This window comes from Rattus norvegicus, chromosome X (assembly GCF_036323735.1).
Source record: "Rattus norvegicus strain BN/NHsdMcwi chromosome X, GRCr8, whole genome shotgun sequence".
Lineage (NCBI taxonomy): Eukaryota > Metazoa > Chordata > Mammalia > Rodentia > Muridae > Rattus > Rattus norvegicus.
This window is the reverse complement of record NC_086039.1, coordinates 19610963-19630394: the sequence shown is the minus strand read 5'-3', so window position 1 is coordinate 19630394 and position 19432 is coordinate 19610963. Positions and strand designations below refer to the sequence as shown.

The 19432-nt window shown below is 39.8% G+C and overlaps 1 protein-coding gene across 1 annotated transcript; it reads left to right on the top strand.

Moving 5' to 3' along the window:
* The first annotated feature begins 6715 nt into the window (after nt 1-6715).
* Nucleotides 6716-8642, top strand: Btbd35f9 (BTB domain containing 35, family member 9). The gene is given in 1 exon segment (NM_001013959.1): nt 6716-8642. A coding segment is annotated over 1 exon segment (1497 nt). The 5' UTR covers nt 6716-6770; the 3' UTR covers nt 8268-8642.
* The last annotated feature ends 10790 nt before the right edge of the window (nt 8643-19432 follow it).

The window sequence follows — 19432 nt, the reverse complement described above, 5'->3', positions numbered from 1 at the left end:
AGTAGTCTAAAAAACCAGATCCTGGTGGAACATTCTACTCTGCTTCCTTCTGTGAACTCTCTCAGAAACCTAGCCAATCCAGCCACCCAAGTGTCTTTTCCCTATATCCAGAAACACATTTTCCCTGGAACCCCCAACAGCCACACCTTTCATGTCCCCCCAAAATTGTGTTTCAGGCAACATCTGGACATGACCTTCTTATAAACTCCAATGAAGGAACAGAAAGCAAGGTACAAAACACCCATCCAATAATGCTAGATATCAGCATTTAGACCAACCCAAAACCAGATTTCTAGACACCAGTGTAGAAGCACAGCTAGGACAATGTGTCTCCACCAGAGGCCAGTAACCTTACCACAGCAGGCACTGAGTATATCCAATATAGCTGATACAAAAAAAAGAGAAGGCCTTAAAACAGCTTCTATGAATATGATAGAGATGCTTAAAAATTAGTAAATCCCTTAAAGAGATCCAAGAAAACACAAAGAAAGAGAGTAAGGGAATAAATATGGTTATGTAAGATTTGAAAAGGGAAACATTCAATTTTTAAAATGAGAAAATTCTGGAAAAGATACATTTGGAAAAGGGAATAGAAATTACAAAATACAGCTGAATACAAGGAATGGAAGGGAGAATTCCAAGAACTGAAGTAAAAACGAGAAAAATGGATACTTCAGCCATAGAATATGTTAATTCTGAAAACAACACTTGGTATAAAATATCCAGAAAATTTGAGATCCTATTAATAGACCAAATCTAAGAATAAGCAGAATAGAGGAAGGAGATGAAGCCTAGCTAAAGGGCCCAGAAAATATTTTAAACAAAATCATGAGAAAATTTCCCTAAAGAATGAGATTATTATCAATGTACGAGAACCATGCTGGATTCCAAATTGACTAGGTTAGAAAGAAAGTTCTCTCAGAACATAATAATCAAGTCATTAAATGTATAGGACAAAGAATACTAAAAAGCTCCAAGGGGAAAAGACCAAGTAACATATAAAGTAGACTTTTGAAAGGAAATGCTAAAAGTCAAAACAGCCTGGGCAGATATGCCGCAGGTACTGAAACAACAGGCACCAGATCAAGCTACTATACCCAACAAAACTTGCAATTGCTATAAAAGTAGAAAATAAAAAAAACATGATAAAACCAAATTAAGCAATATCATCTACAAATCCAGTCGCATAGAAGGTGATAGAAGGAAAAGTCCAATCCAAAGAGGTTTACTACAACCATGAGGTCACAGGGAGTAAATAATCTCAGACTAGCAAAAATCTAAACAAGAGAACCATACACCCAGCAACACTGCCTCCACTGCCACACAAACAAAATAATAGGAATCAACAATTATTGCTCATTGATAACTCTCAATAATTTTGATCTCAATTCTCCAATAAAAAAGTCACAGAGTAACAGAATGGATGAGGAAACATTCTTCTGCGGCATACAAGGAAAACATCAACATCAAGGATAGACAATATCCTCAAGAGTTCCAAACAGATATTTCAAGCAAAAGGACCTAAGAAGCAAGCTAGCATAGTCATTTTAATATTTGGTTAATTAGACTTTAACCCAAAACTAACCAGAAGAGATACTGACAGACACTACCTACTTATCAAAGGAAAAATTCACTATGATGGCATTCAATTAACATCTATGTCTCAAAGACAATGGCAAGTTTGTAAAAGTAATACCACTACAGATTAAATCACATAAAGTACCCAATTTTCACCAATAGACAGGTCATCCACACAAAAACTAACAAGAGAAATGTGGGAGTTAACAGGTGTTATAAGCCAAATGGGCTGAAAATATTTATAGAGCACTTTGCACAAACACAAAAGAATATAACTTCTTCTCAGCATCTAACAAAGGTTTCTCAAAAATTGACTACATACTAAGTCACAAAGCAAGTCCCAACAGATATAAGAAAATGCAGATAACTTTGCTATGCTATCAGAACACAATGCTACAAACAACAACAAAACAAAACGAAACAAAAAACCAGAAAGTTTACCAACTCAAGGAAACTGAACAACCCTCTACTGAATGAAGAGGTATAAAGACAGAAATAAGAGATAACTCAAAGACTTTCTAGAACCAAATTAAAATGAATAAACATCATATCTAATCTTAGACAAATGAAAGAAGTTAAAAAATGTACAAGCACTAAATGTCTATGTAAAAATTAACTAATGAATTAATTAGCTAATTCAATTTTTAAAAACTGGATATATCTTATTCTAACAATTTTAGAGCACACCTAAAATCTCTAAACAAAACAATGAAATGAAATTCAAAAGGAATAGAAGTGTAGACATAATCAAATTCAGGTCTGAAATCAATTATATTCAAAAAAAGAAAATAAGAGAAAAGAATCAATAAAATGAAGAGGTGGTTCATTGAGAAAGTCAGTAAGAAATACGAATCTTATCCGAATTAACTAAAAGGCAGAAAGAATATACAAATGAACTATATCAAACAGATACTAAAAAACCAGATAATCATAAGAATATATTTGAAAAACCTGGACCCCCACCAAATTGGAAAAAATCTAAAAGAAACGGATAATTATTCTAGATACATAGCATCAGGACGTCGAGAATGAAGTTGAAGATAACAGACTATGGTAAGATCTCCCATATTCATGGATGAGTAAAATCAACATAGTAAAAATTAACATCCCTCCAAAGCAATCTAAAGATTCAATGCAATCCCAATCAAAATTCCAACATAAAATTTTCACAGATATTGGAAGGACAAATCTCATCTTCATATAGAAACACCAAAATGCTGGGGTAGATAAAACAATCCCAAACAATAAAAAAAAACCCCTGCCTGGAGGCATCACTGTCCCTGATTTCAAGTTGTATTACAGGGGAGTTTTCTTTGATACAGCAGAAGTATGGATTCTGTGTTTGCAACTAGAGTAATAAAAGCAACATTTTTTTTTACACAAAACCAGATAGATTCATTGAACATGGAATCTGATTGTAGACACAGACAGAAATCTGACACTTACAGACAACTTATTTTTGATAAAGAAGCCAGAAATACACACTGGAAAAAAGACAACTTGAGCAAATGGTGCTGGTCAAACTAGGTGGCTGCAAACTAGAAGAATGCAAATAGATCTACTTAGCATCCTGCCCAAAAGTCAAATTCAAGAAAGTCAAAGACTGCAACATAAAACCAGAGACACTGAACATGATAGAAAAGAAAGTGGTGAAAAGCCTTGAACTCATTGGCACAGAAGACATTCTGAACAGAACACCTTTAGGGCAAGCAATAAGATCAAAAATTAATAAATGGGACCTCATGAAACAAAAGGGCTTCTGTAGGGGATGGACACTATCCCTCCATCAAGGGGGCAGCCTACAGAATAGGAAAATATGTTTACCAATTCCACATCTGATAGAGGACTAATATGTAAACTATACAAAAAACTCAAGATGTCATGAAAAACAAATAATCCATCATAAAAATGGGGTGTATGTTGAAACAGAATTCTCCAATGAGGTAATTCAAATGGCTGAGAAATCCTTAAGGACACTTTCAACATCCTTAGCCATCTGGGAAATGCAAGTCAAAACTTCTTTGAGAGTCCATCTTAAACCTGTCAGAATGGCTAAGATCAACTACACAAGTCACAGCTCATGTTGGAGAGGATTGGAGTAAGGAAAGCACTCATTGCTGGTAGGAGTGAAAACTTATGCACCTACTATGAAACTCAGTGTGATAGTTGCTCTGGAAAATGGGAAAAGAGCTACCCCCAAATAGAGCTTTATCTCTCTTGGGCATCCTCATCCTACACCACAGACATTTTCCAACCCAATTCATGCTCTGTTCATAAGAGCAAGAAACTAGAAACAACCTAGAAAAAATAAGACATTAATACCATTCAACCATCTCTTATTATCGTGCTTTGAGCAGTTATGCATATTGTTCCTCACTGCTATTTATTGCAAAAGGGGCTTCTCTGAATGAATCTTGGAGTAGCATTTCTCCATGGATATAAATATAGATACTTAGAAGGGAGCTTGACATCATGACAGTTTACATAAACAGTAGTAAGTTCTCCCCTAGAGCCAAAGACATTCTCTATCCTCCTGTGGAATTGGCCTCAAATCCAATCAGAGATACAATGACTACCCCTATAAAAGTTATGCCAGTATAGTGAAGGTGGACATATATATCTTGGCAGATTATTATTGTACATCATAAGGTTCGTGTCTGGGTAAGACTGTTGATGTCATTACTCTGCCAGCATGCTGCTTAGCACAGTCCAGGACTACAAAATCTCACTAGGTAGAAGGAAGATTTCAGCCCCATTGAAGACTAATTCCTTTACATTTTGCAACCATGTAGTTTGTCTTTTGTAGCAGGGTCTTAACAGAGAGTTATGGCGCACAAACAAAAAGTGTAGAAAAAGTTGGATTATTTTCAAGACTTCTGGAGTCCACCTGAACAAAAATTCATATAGTAGTATTTCATACCTGATATTCGGATTTTGGTTTCTGCTTGGCATTCAGCAGCAGTATTATGTAGGCATACAAAGCATTTACCTTCTAGATCTGTCTTTTGAGAATTGTTTGAAATGTATTATGAAGTACTAATATGGCTTTTTAAATATAAATTTAGCTTTAGTTAACCTCTCATCCCCTTTGTCTCACCAGCTTTTCTTTTCTTTTTCTTTTTTTTTTTTTGGTTCTTTTTTTTCGGAGCTGGGGACCGAACCCAGGGCCTTGCGCTTCCTAGGTAAGCGCTCTACCACTGAGCTAAATCCCCAGCCCCCTCACCAGCTTTTCTATCCCATCTCTGCTTAAATTTTCATCATAGGTGGAATATTTATATCAATGATTATACAAGTAATGGTCTTATGAGAGAACAAATACTTTCACAGCTTAAGCATTTCTGGGAACCTATTAGAGAAGAAAGGCTCACTGTAGGAATCAATAGAAAATAGGTGGCCCTTGAATGGAGTAAAAGGCTCATGTTGTAACTACAAGCCAACACTGATACTGACAGTCAGGTTCATACTTCCTAATAAAATTTAGTGTGGTGATACCTTCCCTTTTCTTATCTTTTTAAGATTTATTTTATTTATAAGAGTACACTGTAGCTGTCTTCAGACACACCAGAAGAGGGCATCAGATCCCATTACAGATGGTTGTGAGCCACCATGTGGTTGCTGGGAATTGAACTCAGGAAGAGCAGTCAGTGCTCTTAACCACTGAGCCATCTCTCCAGCCCAACCTTCGCTTTTCTTACAGATTATTCTTGTGATGTCATCTAGGGATGACTGAAAATAAACAAGTTAAGGAATGCAACGTTTTTATTACCTCTGATGACTACTATAAAGTGAAGATTTCAGTTTCTTTGGAAACTCAGTTATGTCATGTGATGTCTTACTGGAACAGAAAGGTATAATGACAATGTTTGCTGACATAGACACAGGTGAAAGGATGTTTTGCTAAAACAGATGCTCGAGAAAGAAGGTTTTGATGAGGCAACACATGTGTGACAGGATGATTTGCTGAAGCAGACACAAGTGAGAGAATGTTTTGCAGAAGCAGACAAAGGTTAAGAGATGTTGTGCTGAAACAGATATGTCAGAGGAAAAGTGGTGTTATGAAACAATATAAATATGACCTCACGAACAGAGGAACATCTGGCTTTCATTCATGTTGTTCTGCCTCGCTAGTCTTTGCTGACCAGGCTCTGGCATTGGTTTGCAAGCAATGGCATACAAACAAATACTTAAAAATTTGACTTGGTTTCTCACGAATTGCAATTTATTTACAGTAAGGAATCCCATAGAAAGTTATTAGGCAAATTCAAATCAGTAAAACTAAAACATAAATCATGCATACATAATATATGTTAACCAAATAACTGGATATATAAGGAATCTTTAGAAAACAATATATTTTTAAATCTATATATGAATAGTCAGAGCATACACAGACATTTTTGACATATGTATATAATTATTTACAAGACATTAGTACTTGTCATTTATAGTAATTAAAGACTAATAATAAAATAAGCAATAACAATGTTTACTGCTCAGATTGCTAAAAGCTGTTGGTAAGTGATTATCTTCAATGCTACTGATAGTCGAGTGTTGTATCATAGTACAGGGCCAGGAGTTGGAATATGTACAATCTTAAACACCCATCAGGATGGCTTTGGCCTGGTTATTCTCTTTACACAAAAGAAAATTCAGCATACAAGATTGAAGAACTAGGTTCTCGACTTTGATGGAGGTCATCTTTTTTTTTTTTTTTTTTTTGAGAATTTATTTCCTTTATTGAGAAACTTAAGGATGGAGGTCCTCTTAAGCAACATAGTGTGACCCAATTAGAAATGGGGAGTGAGGAGAAGTGAGAGGAAAGGAGGACAATGGGAAAAGGAAAGGAAGAAGAAAGTTAGGAATAAGGGACGGGAGGAGAAGAGGGGGGAAGGAAGAGAGAGAGGAGAGGACCGTGGGGCAGAGGTGCTGGGGAGGAGGGGAGGGAGGAGGGAGGAGGAGAGGGAGGAGGAGGAGGGAGGGGAAAAGTAGGGTGGGTTGCACTCCACAGATTTCAAAGGGGGCGGGGCCTCAGTTCAGGCAGAGCATACGTGGACAATGAAGAACGCCCTGCCTTCTCTGTGACGTCTCAGTCTGTAGGAGAAAAACCCAGTGAGCCTAGGCAGAACTGGCAGACTACAGCAATGCCATGATCAAGAAGCCTCTGCAAGAGTCTGTTCTAGGAGGTTTCATCAATGGGGCTTTTAAACAGCAGGGTCTTGAGGAGCGGGGATTCCAGTCTGGTAGAGCCACAGCCAGAAGCCACAGCTGGACCCAGTGGCCAGTCTGGCAGTCGCAAGCGAAAACTGAGCAATTCGGTCAATTTGGGACCGAGCCCGGACATCCATGGACCTCAAAACCAGAGAATTAATCTAAATCAAGTTCTCAACTACATCTACAGGAAAAGGGTTAAGATCTCATCTAATTATGCTTATGAAAATTTATTTTTGAACGGGAATGACAGCGACATTAAAATCTGTGCCCTGGGAAGAACATGGTGTTTACACAAAGTATTTTTATGTCACTCGGGCTACTTTGCTAACATCCTCAAAGATATTTGGAAAGAATCACGCAATGGTGTTATTCGGCTGCTAATTAGGAACGAGGATATTGATACCAGATCTCTGCACTTTGTGTTTGGTTCTTTGTACACCGATGAGAACTTGTCACTAACACCTCTGGAAGTTCCTCGAGTTTTGGCAGCAGCGTGCCTGCTTCGGGTGGATCGAGTAATTCGGCAGTGTGAGAAGATCATGAAAACGACCATCAATAGGAACACCGCATGCTCCTACTATCTAGCAGCAGAAACCTATAGGTTAAAAGCCGTAAAGACAGAATGTTTCCAGTGGCTTCTTTATAACTTGATGGTACATCCAAGTGTGGCCCTCTACAAGGCAGTGGATTTGAAGTTGATGTATCTCCTTACATCTTCCTCTCACTTACTAGTGATGCAAAAGGAGATCGATGTATACATCACACTGAAAACATGGATGTTCCTTTATCTCAATCCATGCTGGAATGGAACCATGAAAGAGCTTTTAGATCATACTAACAACTGGCTTTACACCTACATGGGATACGTTGATAACATCAGTTTTCTTGAAAGTGAAGAAGGACTAATATTTCAACCAGTGTTTAAAAAATTGAGGTTTCAGCACATCATCTGTGACTTGGCCTCCACAAGTGTTCTTGAGCGTGATCGTCTAATACCTGCAGAATGGCTGTCGCCTATTTACAAACAACACTGGCTGACTTATCTGCAAGCACAAGAACAAAAGGCAATTGGACCACAAACGATCAATGAAGAAGAACTTGAACAGAACACCATGAGATGTGGTAAAATGATCCCTACAGACGGTAAATACATTTGGAAGTGGTTAGCTTGCAAACTTAGCTTTCCTTTATGCGTCATCTTTACGAGCCACTATATAATTTTCAAGCAATGTTTTCAGCAATGTGATGGGTCTGCCTGCCTAAACCATGTACGAAATTTCGTATTCAAAATAACTTTGGTGTGTTTTGATTCCAATGAGAAAGTAACTTTCAGTAAAACCACAGGTTATAAAACCCTTACCTTTGAAAATAATGAGGAGCAAATTGTAATGAAACTGGATGCAGAAGCTCTAACCTTTCCTTTGTATATATTCGCCAATTTCCTGTTCTTAAAACTAGAAAATGCAGAAAACATGTAATCTTGCCAATTATTAGTCTGTACTAGTGTTTTGCAAACATCAAATGGCTCATTTAATCTGAAGGCTGTGTCATGAATACAGTGAGGAAGACCAACGACAAATTGAAACTTCTTGCAAGTCTAGTATCACCAGAAGTGACTGCTTTCTATCAGCACCTTATTTCCATGTGTTTCCAAAGAAAATTTTCACTTCCAACAAAATATTTATCAAATCAAATCAAATGAAGCCAGTCCTCTGATTTTCATTTACCGCCAAGAGTCAAACTTCAAATGGAAATAAGAGACTATATTTGCAAGGAAAAACATCTCAATGAACTTAAGTAGATTTGGCCCTAGCTAAAATAGAGACAAAATAAAACTCACTCCATTACCAAAACTGTTGTCAATCATGGTTTTCAGTATATGATAATATAAGGTATTCCATTAGTTAAAATGTAATGATTGAGATTAGGCACTGTTGGTTTAGGCTTTCAAAAAACCAAATAGTGTCAAGTTCGGGTTTGGATAACATTTACTGCTGATTATCTCTAACTATGCTCACAAACAGATATCTATCTTTTAATTAAATATCATGTCATATGCTGTATAAGAAAGTGAATTATATATGCCATATATTTACATAGAAGTCTATATACTTACATAATGTGCTTATGAATTGATGTAACTGTAAATAGTGAAGAATTCTGGTTTTGAAAGGGATAAACAAGTCAGGAAATGAAAAATAGACCTTCATGATACCTCTTATCAGGTTATCAAGGTATGAGTTCTTTCTTAGTATCCTGTTCACTTTCTCTGTCTTAGTTTATTTTTCTGTTGCTGTGGTTAAAAAAACACCCTCATAATAGCACCTTAAGGGCAATAGTTTATTTTATCTCATACTTTGAGTCTCCAGGCTCTCATGGCAGGAGGTTGAAGAAGCTGGTCACATCACACCTACAGTAGAAAGAGATGAATGTTATGCAAGTATTCAGCTAACTTTCTCCAGTGTGGAGAGTTTGGGATCAGAGTCCAGGAATACTGCCACCCAGGATAGATAGGTCTTCCCAAGTCATGTTATGTAATCAAAATAACCTCCAACAGGCATTCTCAGAACCTGGACTCTCACATGATTATAGATGTCACAACTCTCCCTTTGGTCAGCATGATACTCAAACACATCCCTTTTAAGTCATAATCTTCCAACCCTTTGTCTTCATAAATTCACAACCATGGTATGGTACAAAATTCATTTAATCCAACTTTAAAAGTCTCCATAAAAAGAGATTAAAGGGGCTCGAGACCTCATATGAACAACAATGCCAAGCAACCAGAGCTTCCAGGGACTAAGCCACTACCCAAAGACTATACATGGATTGACCCTGGTCTCCAACCTCATAGGTAGCAATGAATATCCTAGTAAGAGCACCAGTGGAAGGGGAAGCCCTTGGTCCTCCCAAGACTGAACCCCCAGTGAACGGGATTGTTGGGGAGATAGCGGTAATGGGGGGAGGGTGGGGAGGGGAAGCCCATGTAGAAGGGGAAGGGGAGGTGTTAGGGGGATGTTGGCCCAGAAACCAGGAAGGGGAATAACAATCCAAATGTAAATAAGAAATACTCAAGTTAATAAAGATAAAAAGAATAAAAAAAAGTCTCCATAAAGAGTTCCATTGATTGATGTGTCTGGTTCCGTGCTAATGCCATTCTGTTTTTACTACTATATCTTTGTAGACTAACTTGAACAGGGAATGGAATTCCCAGCACTTCTTTTTAAGTTCAAGATTGTTTTAGTTATCCTGGGGATTTTCCCCCATTTTTTTATGAAACCGAGAGTTGTCCTTTCAAGGCCTTCATCATACTTCCCTTCATTACTAGGTCTCATGTGTTTCTGGTGCCTTCTAAGGTTATTAGGTTTCACCTATGTTTACTAGTGTGGTTGACCAGGCTTCATATGGATAATCCACTTACCCATGATTACTAGGCATCCCATGAATGGCAAGTACTGAAAAAGCCTTTCAGTCTACCTATGCTTAGGAAGCTTAAAATATTTACCCCATCTCCAGTCCTCACCAACCCTCTCATAACCACCCAGCCTACTAGGATCCACCTGGTTATGAGGCCTTCCATATTCTCCAGGACTCTGTTGGTTAAGAGCGCTCAGTTGCTTACCAGGCCTCACATGATTACTAGGCCTCCCTTGGCTACTAGGCCTCAAGGCGTTCTTAGGCTTCTCGTGGTTTTGGGAGCTTCCATGTGTACTACTAAGATTCTCATAGTAACCAGGCTTCTCATGTATACCTGGCCTACCCTGCCATGTAAGACTCTTTTGGTTACCAGGTCTCCCATGTTTCCTGTGCATCTTAGACTTCCCAGGCCTCCCATGTTTATAGCACTCACATCATTGGTAGTCCTTTGAAGATTTCCAGGTCTATCTTTGTATCTAGGACTGCCGTAGTTACTAGCATCCCATTCTTGCCTGGCTATTCATGTTGATCAGGCCTTGTAAGCTTTCCAGGTCTCCCAGCCTTTCCAGGCTCTGAAATTTATCAGAACTCCCATTTGTTTTAGGTCTCCCATGCTTGCCTGGGCTTGCATGGGTACTAGGATGCCCATGTTTACTAGGCCTTCCAAAGCTTGTCAGGCTTCTCTTTACATTGTGCCTCCTAACTTTTCCAGGAGTCTTAGGCTAACAAGGTCCCTTGTGTTTATCAGGTGCCCTGCTCATAATAGGACTCCCCTGTTTCTGGATCTACCGTGTGTTCTAGGATTCCCATGCTTACTAGGTTTCCTCATGCTTGGATGCTTCTCATCCTTATCTGGCCTGCTAAACTTTCCAATCCTCAGTGGGCTTTAACAGGCATCTGATGTATTTTCAGACTTCCCATTCTTTCTAGGCCTTGAATCCTTTCCATGTTGGTTTCTTTCGTTTATTTGGCATGGGTGGGTTGAGAATTCTGATACTTTCTAGGCCTACTCATATTTGCCAGGCTTTTAATGCTGGTCAGGCCTTGTAAGCTTTCCAGGTCACCCATGTTTACCAAGTCTCCCAACTTTACTGCGCCATCCATCCTTACGAGGTCTCCCATGTTTTCCTGGGCTTACATGGGTTCTAGGATGCCCATGCGTACTAGGCCTCCCTATATTCAGAGGCTTCTCAATCTTTTTTTTTTCAGATTTTACTTGTGATTTATTTCAGATATAGTAGAGTACTCTGTTAGTCCAGCCTGATGAAACAGTATTTCCTCATAACAGGAGTCACTTCTTCTATCTAAACAGGAACGTTATAAGCTAGATCATATTCTAATAATTTTCTTTTGGCTTGATTATCCATGCTGCACTTTAATCAATTTCTACACAACATTCAGTAGAGATGGGAAATGATGTCACAGATACATTATGCTATATTACCCATGGACAGTTCTGTAAATACATGTGCTTTGGTATGCTTATTGGCTTCTTCATTATTCCGAAGGTGAAGTACAAATATTTCTAAGTTAGCTCATTTTTCAGGCCTGTAAAATGTTTTCCAGTATTTTTTAATCTTTTTTTTCGATATTTTTTTTATTAACTTGAGTATTTCTTATATACATTTCAAGTGTTATTCCCTTTCCTGGTATCCGGGCAAACATCCCCCTCCCCCCTCCCCATCCTTATGGGTGTTCCCCTCCCAACCCTCCCCCCATTGCCGCCCTCCCCCCACCAGTCTAGTTCACTGGGGGTTCAGTCTTAGCAGGACCCAGGGCTTCCCCTTCCACTGGTGCTCTTACTAGGATATGCATTGCTACCTATGAGGTCAGAGTCCAGGGTCAGTCCATGTATAGTCTTTGGGTAGGGGCTTAGTCCCTGGAAGCTCTGGTTCCTTGGCATTGTTGTACATATGGGGTCTCGAGCCCCTTCAAGCTCTTCCAGTTCTTTCTCTGATTCCTTCAACGGGGTTCCTATTCTCAGTTCAGTGGTTTGCTGCTGGCATTCGCCTCTGTATTTGCTGTATTCTGGCTGTGTCTCTTAGGAGCGATCTACATCCGGCTCCTGTCGGTCTGCACTTCTTTGCTTCATCCATCTTGTCTAATTGGGTGGCTATATAGGTATGGGCCACATGTGGGGCAGACTCTGAATGCGTGTTCCTTCAGTCTCTGTTTTAATCTTTGCCTCTCTATTCCCTGCCAAGGGTATTCTTGTTCCCCTTTTAAAGAAGGAGTGAAGCATTCACATTTTGATCATCCGTCTTGAGTTTCATTTGCTCTAGGCATCTAGGGTAATTCAAGCATTTGGGCTAATAGCCACTTATCAATGAGTGCATACCATGTATGTCTTTCTGTGATTGGGTTAGCTCACTCAGGATGATGTTTTCCAGTTCCAACCATTTGCCTACGAATTTCATAAAGTCGTTGTTTTTGATAGCTGAGTAATATTCCATTGTGTAGATGTACCACATTTTCTGTATCCATTCCTCTGTTGAAGGGCATCTGGGTTCTTTCCAGCTTCTGGCTATTATAAATAAGGCTGCAATGAACATAGTGGAGCACGTGTCTTTTTTATATGTTGGGGCATCTTTTGGGTATATGCCCAAGAGAGGTATAGCTGGATCCTCAGGCAGTTCAATGTCCAATTTTCTGAGGATTCTCGAGACTGATTTCCAGAATGGTTGTACCAGTTTGCAATCCCACCAACAATGGAGGAGTGTTCCTCTTCCTCCACATCCTCGCCAGCATCTGTTGTCCCCTGAGTTTTTGATCTTAGCCATTCTCACTGGTGTGAGGTGAAATCTCAGGGTTGTTTTGATTTGCATTTCCCTTATGACTAAAGATGTTGAACATTTCTTTAGGTGTTTCTCAGCCATTCGGCATTCCTCAGCTGTGAATTCTTTGTTTACCTCTGAACCCCATTTTTTAATAGGGTTATTTGTTTCCCTGTGGTCTAACTTCTTGAGTTCTTTGTATATTTTGGATATAAGGCCTCTATCTGTTGTAGGATTGGTAAAGATCTTTTCCCAATCTGTTGGTTGCCGTTTTGTCCTAACCACCGTGTCCTTTGCCTTACAGAAACTTTGTAGTTTTATGAGATCCCATTTGTCGATTCTTGATCTTAGAGCGTAAGCCATTGGTGTTTTGTTTAGGAAATTTTTTCCAGTGCCCATGTGTTCCAGATGCTTCCCTAGTTTTTCTTCTATTAGTTTGAGTGTGTCTGGTTTGATGTGGAGGTCCTTGATCCACTTGGACTTAAGTTTTGTACAGGGTGATAAGCATGGATTGATCTGCATTCTTCTACATGTTGACCTCCAGTTGAACCAGCACCATTTGCTGAAAATGCTATCTTTTTTCCATTTGATGGTTTTGGCTCCTTTGTCAAAAATCAAGTGACCATAGGTGTGTGGGTTCATTTCTGGGTCTTCAATTCTATTCCATTGGTCTATCTGTCTGTCTCTGTACCAATACCATGCAGTTTTTATCACTATTGCTCTGTAATACTGCTTGAGTTCAGGGATAGTGATTCCCCCTGAAGTCCTTTTATTGTTGAGGATAGCTTTAGCTATCCTGGGTTTTTTGTTATTCCAGATGAATTTGCAAATTGTTCTGTCTAACTCTTTGAAGAATTGGATTGGTATTTTGATGGGGATTGCATTGAATCTGTAGATGGCTTTTGGCAAAATGGCCATTTTTACTATATTAATCCTGCCAATCCATGAGCATGGGAGATCTTTCCATCTTCTGAGGTCCTCTTCAATTTCCTTCTTCAGTGTCTTGTAGTTCTTATTGTACAGATCTTTTACTTGCTTGGTTAAAGTCACACCGAGGTACTTTATATTATTTGCGTCTATTATGAAGGGTGTCGTTTCCCTAATTTCTTTCTCGGCTTGTTTCTCTTTTGTGTAGAGGAAGGCTACTGATTTATTTGAGTTAATTTTATACCCAGCCACTTTGCTGAAGTTGTTTATCAGCTTTAGTAGTTCTCTGGTGGAACTTTTGGGATCACTTAAATACACTATCATATCATCTGCAAACAGTGATATTTTGACTTCTTCTTTTCCGATCTGTATCCCCTTGACCTCCTTTTGTTGTCTGATTGCTCTGGCTAGAACTTCAAGAACTATATTGAATAAGTAGGGAGAGAGTGGGCAGCCTTGTCTAGTCCCTGATTTTAGTGGGATTGCTTCGAGTTTCTCTCCATTTAGTTTAATGTTAGCAACTGGTTTGCTGTATATGGCTTTTACTATGTTCAGGTATGGGCCTTGAATTCCTATTCTCTCCAGGACTTTTATCATGAAGGGGTGTTGAATTTTGTCAAATGCTTTCTCAGCGTCTAATGAAATGATCATGTGGTTTTGTTCTTTCAGTTTGTTTATATAATGGATCACGTTGATGGTTTTCCGTATATTAAACCATCCCTGCATGCCTGGGATGAAGCCTACTTGGTCATGGTGGATGATTGTTTTGATGTGCTCTTAGATTCGGTTTGCGAGAATTTTGTTGAGTATTTTTGCATCGATATTCATAAGGGAAATTGGTCTGAAGTTCTCTTTCTTTGTTGTGTCTTTGTGTGGTTTAGGTATAAGAGTAAATGTGGCTTCTTAGAAGGTATTCGGTAGTGATCCATCTGTTTCAATTTTGTGGAATAGTTTGGATAATATTGGTATGAGGTCTTCTATGAAGGTTTGGTAGAATTCTGCACTAAACCCGTCTGGACCTGGGCTCTTTTTGGTTGGGAGACCTTTAATGACTGCTTCTATTTCCTTAGGAGTTATGGGGTTGTTTAACTGGTTTATCTGTTCCTGATTTAACTTCGGTACCTGGTATCTGTCTAGGAAATTATCCATTTCCTGAAGATTTTCAAGTTTTGTTGAATATAGGTTTTTATAGTAAGATCAGATGATTTTTTGAATTTCCTCTGAATCTGTTGTTATGTCTCCCTTTTCATTTCTGATTTTGTTAATTTGGACGCACTCTCTGTGTCCTCTCGTTAGTCTGGCTAAGGGTTTATCTATCTTGTTGATTTTCTCAAAGAACCAACTTTTGGTTCTGTTGATTCTTTCTGTGGTCCTTTTTGTTTCTACTTGGTTGATTTCAGCTCTGAGTTTGATTATTTCCTGCCTTCTACTCCTCCTGGGTGTATTTGCTTCTTTTTGTTCTCGACCTTTTAGGTGTGCTGTCAAGCTGCTGACATATGCTCTTTCCTGTTTCTTTCTGCAGGCACTCAGCGCTATGAGTTTTCCTCTTAGCACAGCTTTCATTGTGTCCCATAAGTTTCGGTATGTTGTACCTTCATTTTCATTAAATTCTAAAAAGTTTTTAATTTCTTTCTTTATTTCTTCCTTGACCAGGTTATCATTGAGTAGAGCATTGTTCAATTTCCAAGTATATGTGGGCATTCTTCCTTGATTGTTACTGAAGACCAGTTTTAGGCCGTGGTGGTCCGATAGCACGCATGGGATTATTTCTATCTTTCTGTACCTGTTGAGGCCCGTTTTTTGACCAATTATATGGTCAATTTTGGAGAAAGTACCATGAGGAGCTGAGAAAAAGGTATATCCTTTTGCTTTAGGATAGAATGTTCTATAAATATCCGTTAACTCCATTTGGCTCTTGACTTCTTTTAGTCTGTCTACATCTCTGTTCAATTTCTGTTTCCATGATCTGTCCATTGATGAGAGTGGTGTGTTGAAATCTCCCACTGTTATTGTGTGAGGTGCAATATGTGTTTTGAGCTTTAGTAAGGTTTCTTTTATGTATGTAGGTGCCCTTGTATTTGGGGCATAGATATTTAGGATTGAGAGTTCATCTTGATGGATTTTTCCTTTGATGAATATGAAGTGTCCTTCCTTATCTTTTTTGATGACTTTTAATTGAAAATTGATTTTATTTGATATTAGAATGGCTACTCCAGCTTGCTTCTTCTGACCATTTGCTTGGAAAATTGTTTTCCAGCCTTTCACTCTGAGGTAGTGTCTGTCTTTGTCTCTGAGGTGTGTTTCCTGTAGGCAGCAGAATGCAGGGTCCTCGTTGCGTATCCAGTTTGTTAATCTATGTCTTTTTATTGGGGAGTTGAGGCCATTGATGTTGAGAGATATTAAGGAATAGTGATTATTGCTTCCCGTTATATTCATATTTGGATGTGAGGTTATGTTTGTATGCTTTCATTCTCTTTGTTTTGTTGCCCAGACGATTAGTTTCTTGCTTCTTCTAGGTTATAGCTTGCCTCCTTATGTTGGGCTTTACCATTTATTATCCTTTGTAGTGCTGGATTTGTAGAGAGATATTGTGTAAATTTGGTTTTGTCATGGAATATCTTGGTTTCTCCATCTATGTTAATTGAGAGTTTTGCAGGATACAGTAACCTGGGCTGGCATTTGTGTTCTCTTAGGGTCTGTGTGACATCAGTCCAGGATCTTCTGGCCTTCATAGTTTCTGGCGAGAAGTCTGGTGTGATTTTGATAAGTCTCCCTTTATATGTTACTTGACCTTTTTCCCTTACTGCTTTTAATATTCTTTCTTTATTTTGTGCGTTTGGTGTTTTGACTATTATGTGACGGGAGGTGTTTCTTTTCTGGTCCAATCTATTTGGAGTTCTGTAGGCTTCTTGTATGCCTATGGGTATCTCTTTTTTTAGGTTAGGGAAGTTTTCTTCTATGATTTTGTTGAAGATATTTCCTGGTCCTTTGAGCTGGGAGTCTTCACTCTCTTCTATACCTATTATCCTTAGGTTTGATCTTCTCATTGAGTCCTGGATTTCCTGTATGTTTCGGACCAGTAGCTTTTTCCGCTTTACATTATCTTTGACAGTTGAGTCAATGATTTCTATGGAATCTTCTGCTCCTGAGTTTCTCTCTTCCATCTCTTGTATTCTGTTGGTGAGGCTTGTATCTACAGCTCCTTGTCTCTTCTTTTGGTTTTCTATATCCAGGGTTGTTTCCATGTGTTCTTTCTTGATTGCTTCTATTTCCATTTTTAGTTCCTTCAACTGTTTGATTGTGTTTTCCTGGAATTCTTTCAGGGATTTTTGCGATTCTTTCAGGGATTTTTGCGATTCCTCTCTGTAGGCTTCTACTTGTTTATTAATGTTTTCCTGTGTTTCCCTAAGGGAGTTAGTTCTTCACGTCTTTCTTGAAGTCCTCCAGCATCATGATCAAATTTGATTTTGAAACTAGATCTTGCTTTTCTGGTGTGTTTGGATATTCCATGTTTGTTTTGGTGGGAGAATTAGGCTCCGATGATGCCAAGTAGTCTTGGTTTCTGTTGCTTGGGTTCCTGCGCTTGTCTCTCGCCATCAGATTATCTCTAGTGTTACTTTGTTCTGCTATTTCTGACAGTGGCTAGACTGTCCTATAAGCCTGTGTGTCAGGAGTGCTGTAGACCTGTTTTCCTGTTTTCTTTCAGCCAGTTATGGGAACAGAGTGTTCTGCTTTCCGGCGTGTAGTTTTTCCTCTCTACAGGTCTTCAGCTGTTCCTGTGGGCCTGTGTCTTGAGTTCACCAGGCAGCTTTCTTGCAGCAGAAAAGTTGGTCTTACCTGTGGTCCCGAGGCTCAAGTTCGCTCGTGGGGTGCTGCCCACAGGCTCTCTGCAGCAGCAGCAACCAGGAAGACCTGTGCCGCCCCTTCCGGGAGCTTCAGTGCACCAGGGTTCCAGATGGTCTTTGGCTTTTTCCTCTGGCGTCCGAGATGTGTGTGCAGAGAGCAGTCTCTTCTGGTTTCCCAGGCTTGTCTGCCTCTCTGAAGGTTTAGCTCTCCCTCCCACGGGATTTGGGTGCAGAGAACTGTTTATCCGGTCTGTTTCCTTCAGGGTCCGGCGGTGTCTCTGGCAGGGGTCCTGCCGCTCCTGGTCCCTCCCCCACGGGAGCCCAGAGGCCTTATACAGTTTCCTCTTGGGCCACGGATGTGGGCAGGGGTGAGCAGTGTTGGTGGTCTCTTCCGATCTGCAGCCTCAGGAGTGCCCACCTGACCAGGCGGTTGGGTCTCTCTCTCACAGGGTCTGGGAGCAGAGAGCTGCTGCGGGCCGGGATCCGAGGGTGTGGGACTTCCGGTAAACACAGAACGTGCCCGGTCCTAGAGGAATTCTGCTTCCATGTGTCCCAAGCTCACCAGGCAGCTTTCTTGCAGCAGAAAAGTTGGTCTTACCTGTGGTCTCGAGGCTCAAGTTCGCTCGTGGGGTGCTGCCCACGGGCTCTCTGCAGCGGCAGCAACTAGGAACGAGGCTTCTCAATCTTAAAAGTACTGTATGGTTTTCAGACCCCCTCCCAGCTTACCAAGCCTCCCATGTTTTCAGACTTCCCATCCTAACTGTGGTCCCCAAGCTTTCCAGGTATTTCTTGGTTTCTAGGACTCCCTTGCTTACTAGGACTTCCCAGGTTTGCCAGCCTACTCATACTTAGCAGGCCTCAAACTTTCCAGGCCTCCCTGGTTCATCAGGCTTCCCATGTTTAACAGACCTCCCAGCCTTTTTGGCCCCTAATCCTAACTAGGACTCCTATGCTTCCTAGGCTTATAATGTTTACCAGGATTTCCTTGGCTTCTAAGATTAACATGATTAATGAGCCTCCCTATAGCTGTAAGATTTCCTATACTTACCAGGCCTCCTAATCTTGCCAGGCCTCCCATATTTACCATGCTTCCATGTTTCCAAGGCAGGTCTACCATGGATATTAGGTCTCAGTTTTTAGAAAGGCCTCACATCTTTACCACATTAAGTTTTGTTCCTAGGTCTCATGGATTTATTATGTTTGTTATAGTATCTAGTCCTCATGACTATTATACCTTCCAAGGTTGCTAGGCCTTCTATGTATATGAGGTCCTTAGAAGTATAGCAGGCTTCTCATGTTTAAGAGGCTTATCATTCTATCTAGGCCTCTTATGTTTACCATGCCCCCTTGCTTACCATTTCTCCTAAGCTGGTAACTATGGGAGTCTTGGTTCACCTAAGAATGGTAGATAGAAGGATAAGCCTGGTAAACCTGTCAGGACCAGGCATTCATGGAAGGCCTAGTAATCATGAGATGTGCCATAACCATGTAAGGCCTAGTGAACAGGTAAGAACTAGAAAATAGGTAAAGCCTAGTAACTATAGTAGGGATAATAAACACATGAGGCCTACAAACCAAGGAGGTCTTACAAGTAGGTGAGGTCTAGTTAGCAACCAAGGCCCAGTAGCCATAGTAGACCTGGTAAATTTGAGAGGCCTGGTAAACATGGAAGAGTTGGAA